Source organism: Mirounga leonina, unplaced genomic scaffold (assembly GCF_011800145.1).
Source record: "Mirounga leonina isolate KUSES-001 unplaced genomic scaffold, KU_Mleo_1.0 Mir_176, whole genome shotgun sequence".
NCBI classification, from domain to species: domain Eukaryota; kingdom Metazoa; phylum Chordata; class Mammalia; order Carnivora; family Phocidae; genus Mirounga; species Mirounga leonina.
Window position 1 is genome coordinate 23,541,987 of NW_023270454.1, and position 5,414 is coordinate 23,547,400.

Genomic DNA, 5,414 nt, shown 5'->3' on the forward strand with positions numbered 1-5,414 from the left:
AGAAAGAGAAAGAAAGAAAGAGAAAGAAAGAAAGAAAGAAAGAAAGAGAAAGAAAGAAAGAAAGAAGAAAGAAAAGAAAGAAAAAAGAAAGAAAAGAAAGAAAAAAGAAAGAAGAAAGAAAGAAGAAAGAAGAAAGAACGAAAGAAAAGAAAGAAAGAAAGAAAGAAAGAGAGAGAGAAAGAAAGAAAGAAAGAAAGAAAGAGAGAAAGAAAGAAAGAGAGAGAGAGAGAGAGAGAGAGAGAAAGAAAGAAAAGAAAGAGAGAGAGAAAGAAAGAGAGAAAGAAAGAAAGAAAGAAAGAAAACCGGTTGGGAGAGGTAGGGGTATGGATGAAGGAAATCACTGCTAAGACTTTATCTGAACAGTTTTTTATTCCATGCCCAAAACAAAAATTATCATCTTCTCCTACAAACTGTTTCTATTCCTGTCTTTCCTATTTCAGATTTATAACATTGGTCTTGTGAAATTGGATTTAAAAATTAGACATAATTTTGTCACTGTCATGCTCAAAGTGCTTTGGCTATTTCGTATTACCTGATGAAAACAATCCCACTTTAATCTGACCCTGACCTGAAGAAAACAATCCTGCCTTAGTCTGGCATCATTGCCTGGAGAAAACAATCCTGCCTTAGTCTGATTTTGACCTCTATTTTCAGAGTAGCCCCTACTGTTCTCCTTAATACACTTCGCATTCTGGCAGCTCATTAACATTATTGTATTACCCCCCAATTTTACTTCCTCTAATACAGACTTGGGAAATCCTACATGTGCTTCAAAATCTGGTTTCAGTGACCTTTCCAGTGTCGATCACAGATAGTTATGTCTTCTTCTGTTTCCTCAAGGTGCCTCCTTTAGAGCTCTTTACCACATAGCACCTGGTTAATGTTAGAGCCATTCACTAGTTTTATTTCCCCATTAGTTTGTAAGCACCATAAGGCAGTAGCCTTATTTTGTTCACATAACCTAGAATTCACACTGTCTAAAAGATTTTTACTATTAGCTTCTATAGTAAAAATGTAAATGCTGTAGAATAGAATAATTCTAAAAGTGCTTAAAATGTTCAGATTTGCATGCAATTTTAACAAGTATTGAATGCACTTGGGTCAGTGAGACGTTTCAAAATCGTGTGAAGTTTACTTTAGGTGTTTTCGGGTGTTTTCCCTTTCAAAGATTTGATTATTATATATATATTTTTTGTTCAACTAAGATGTTGTCACTTTTAAAATTTACAACAGGAAAATAATATTGCCAGCTTTCACTTAACAGATAATAAATTTGTAAGACATTTGGAGTTCTTTGAATTAAAATCTGTAGGAATGCTAAATATTGTTATCTCATATCATTAGCATTTTATCTGGAAACCTCTCCCTCTAGGCACATATGGGATTTTTATTTTTATGCATAAATTTGCATAACTGCACTATCTTTCACAGACTATAGTCTTTAGACATTAATTTGACAAATATCATGATCAAATCATCAATTTCAGTCTGGTTCAGTGGGTTTAAAACTTCTTAATGGAGATATTTCCATATCTACTCAGCCTTCAATAGTCTCTCTCTTTCTTGTCCAAAAAGGTCCTTAATCAGTAATGACTGTAGATTGACATAACAAACACATTCATTTTCAAAAATAATTTACTTGGTTTTATTCAGTATTTTCAGATAACTACATGGCAACATAAGATATTCAGGAACAAGTTTCTTCAGAAAGTGATCACCGACTGTACACAGGAGAAATCGGACCCAGACAAGTGAGTAAGTGAGCTGTGGCATTTCATAGCTTGTTTATTTTCTTTAATCTTTGTATAACCTAAATGTCCCAGCTTTATCAGCCTACATGGAAAATGTCCTTACACCTACATGAACACTCCAATCCCTAAACTCTGTTAAATAACAATTCAACTGAACAAATTTTAAGGATTTAATTGCGTTTATTAAATGAATCATGAATCACGTAGCATCCCATCTAGCAAATGGAGGGCCACAGAAAGGGAAAGGTTTTCAAAGGCAGGACAAGGAAGTCATTAACAGGAAAAAAAAAAAAAAAAAAAAAGGATTGATTTGAGTGAGGTCACTTTCCTTTGGGGACAAAAGGGCCTTATTAGGTCGATTACCTCTTCTTCCTTTGGGGAATGGAAAGGGCCACATGACAGATTACCTTGTTGATGCTGACCCGAAAATTCCTGACAGATTGGTTACAACTGCATTTCTGGGGGATGTCGAAACTGCAATTTGGTTAGATATGAAATCCCAGTTTGGTGGTTTCACCTAGCATAAGTGACTCCATTTAGCGCCTGTAGTTCTAGCTTTTTTTTTTTTTTTTTTAACAACTGTCATCTGCTTCACCACAAAGTCTCCCATCCCCACCTTCACCCAAGTGTTTATGGGTACTGCTTGCTGGTTCTTGCCACAACTTAGTGGACTGGGCTTCCTGCCTCAGGCACAGACATATTCACAGACATTCTATCAGGAATGTCTCCTGTCTGAGGAGCTGGAACTCTCCCATCACACTTGCCAAGGGAGAAAAATCCTATCTTCTGTCTTACATTTAGTGGGGTCCCATAACATGTTGCATAAATGCTAGGGTCTTGCCATCAAGGGAAACAGCTCTCTCAAGTCCCACACAGTCTCCTTCTGTGCAAAGTATGCAGATGTTATTAGAACTGGTATCTGCCTCTGAGCTGCACGGTGAACTATCACTTTACTTCAACTCTGGAGCCATATTTTAAGTGTGGAGGATTGTGCTAGATAATATTCTCTCTTAGAGCAAATCCAATATCAGAAACTCCATAATCTTTCATATACAATGACTGCTGCAAGGGCCTCTCTTATACTTCTGTTTGTCTAAATACCAGTAACAGGCAAAGTCCAAGTCTTGCCCCTACCCAGGACAATCTTAAAAATATCCACTTATCAGTGGATGCAAATAGATATCCAATAATTCCACTAGATAGAAGTACTTGACTCCCAGATCTCACCCATTAATCTTGGCTTTTATGATGAGAAATTTTATAATTGTAACTGGTATTAGAGGAGTGATCACTGATGTAAAAAAGAAAAGTATTCTCATGTAAAATGCTTCTAAAATTGCACCCATCAGCATAAATTTTCCAAATCAGAGCCAGACTGCCCAGTTTCATAACCTCACTCATCAACTTACTACTTGTATGGCCTTGGGCAAGAGTGTTGGTTAGTTATCTCTTGCTGTGTAACAAATAACCACAAAATTAGCAGCTTAAACCAACACACACACACACACACACACACACACACACATATATAATGTCATAATTTCTATGGGTAAGAACTCTGGGCAAGATTTAACTGGGTTCTCTGCTTCAGGGTGTTTCACAAGTCAGAAACTCAGGTATCAGCCAGGGCTGGGTCTCACATGATACTAGTCTGGGAAAGGGTGCCCTTCCAAGCTTACTTTGTTGTTACTAGGGTTTTCTTCCTCAAGGTGATTGGACTGAGGACATCAGATTCTTGCTAGCTGTTATCTGCAAGCCACTCTCAGTGCCTTGTCACATGGTCCTCTCCATATGGCAGCTTACTTCACCAAAGCCAGTGCAAGAATCAATAGAATGACAAGCAAGATAAAAGTTAGAATCTTATGTAACCTAATCACAGAAGTTATATCTCAACACTTTTTCCATACTCTGTTGGTAAGAAGCAAGTCACAGTTTCTACCCACTTGTAGCAGGAGGTGAGGATAACAGGAAGCCATCTAAGAGTCTGTCTACCAAAATAAATCACTTAACTTATTTGTGTATCTGTTTTTCCCCAATATATAAAGTGGGGGAGACTAGTGAGATAATAATAGCACCCACCTCATAGATTTGGGAAGATTAAAGCAGCTGATCAACTAAAATATGTTTAAATAATATAACTGTGTCTGGTACATAGTATATCCTCAATAAAAATTAATTATTTGGGGGCACCTGGGTGGCTCAGTCTGGTTAAGCGTCTGCCTTTAGCTCAGGTCATGATCCCAGGGTCCTGGCATCGAGCCCTGCATCAGGCTCCCTGCTCAGTGGGGAGCCTACTTCTCCTTCTCCCTCTGCCCTCCACCCTGCTCGTGGTCTCTCTCTCTCCCTCTCTCTTTCTCTCAAATAAATAAATAAAATCTTTTTAAAAAATTAATTATTTGTTTTCTTGCTCATGTGTCATAAACTTAAATCAACCCAAATTTTGGCCATACTCACAGCCTCCTTTCTTTGATCATTCAGTTACCTTTATCATGTTTCCCTCTTTCCTCAAATCTGACTTCGAAACATCTTATTATCCATCAAGGCCTACTCAAATAACACCTTTTCCAAGATTTATTTCTAAGTATCCATAGCTGTAAGTCTATTTCTTCTCCACTGTAACAATTTTACTTCATTTACAGAAGTGGTGATTTTCTGTCTAATATTATATTTATAATCATGCATGTCTCAACCCACAAGATAATATACTATCTGATGCTAGGGATTCTGTTGTTGAAAATTGTATCCCTACAATGGCTAGACGTTCAATAAAGACTCATTGTATTGAACCAAAAATTAGACTTTGGTCTAAAATTTTGTTATTGATCAGATCAATCAAAGAAAATGTTAGAAAGAATCATGGGAACAGTATAAGTTGAATCAGATATAAGGAATTAGCCTGATAATTGTCATAGGAAAAGATAAAATTTACTAAAAGTAGACTGTCAGGATTGACACTTTATTCCAAATCATATCTATTTGCTAAATTACTGTTCTTGCAATGTTCTTATGGGATATTGAATAACGCAAACTCCTTTACAAATAGGAAGACTTGAACTCTCATTCCTCTTATGAAAGAAACTGTTATGTTTTAAGAAATGCTTATAAGCTTATAACGGGTAATTTGTACCAAAATCCCAAACTGTGACACACATAAAGTTAGCCCTTCCTGGTCACACCTCTGTGTACTTATCCTAACTGTCTAGAAGCATCGTGTAACCTCTTTCATCACTTCCTCCATATCTAACCACTCTTAAGGTAGTCACGTGTTCGCTTCCATGTCTTTGCTGTAATACCTCCAGATTCAGTCTCAGGCAGAAGCATTCAATTGACAAAGCTCAGGTCTGTGGTTTCCTTACACTTCAGTACTGGACGTGAGATTGTGACTCCCATCTCTAGGATTTCTCTTAAATAGGAAAGGGGTTGGCTGCCAGGTGGACAAAAATGACCAAATATCCACTTTACCCTATTAATTTTGAATATAATATTTCTCTACATGGTCACATATTCTTCATCTCCATTATAATACTGCTCTTGAAATTTAAAGATTAAAAATTTAATCTAGTCCCTTAAGTAGACTTATGATTAAAGAATAAATTAGTAATCAAAAAAATTTCTGCAAAGAAAAGCCCAGGACCAGATGGCTTCACAGGTGAATTCTACCAA

The 5,414-nt window shown here is 36.7% G+C and overlaps 1 protein-coding gene across 2 annotated transcripts in view; it reads left to right on the forward strand.

Moving 5' to 3' along the window:
* The window catches only part of NAF1 (nuclear assembly factor 1 ribonucleoprotein), a 146,338-nt gene that overhangs the window by 40,489 nt on the left and 100,435 nt on the right, over positions 1 to 5,414 (forward strand). For both annotated transcript variants that reach the window (XM_035022780.1, XM_035022781.1), the window contains one exon: positions 1,654 to 1,751. In XM_035022780.1, the coding sequence (XP_034878671.1) occupies positions 1,654 to 1,751 (98 nt within the window). The remainder of the gene's footprint in view (positions 1 to 1,653; positions 1,752 to 5,414) is intronic.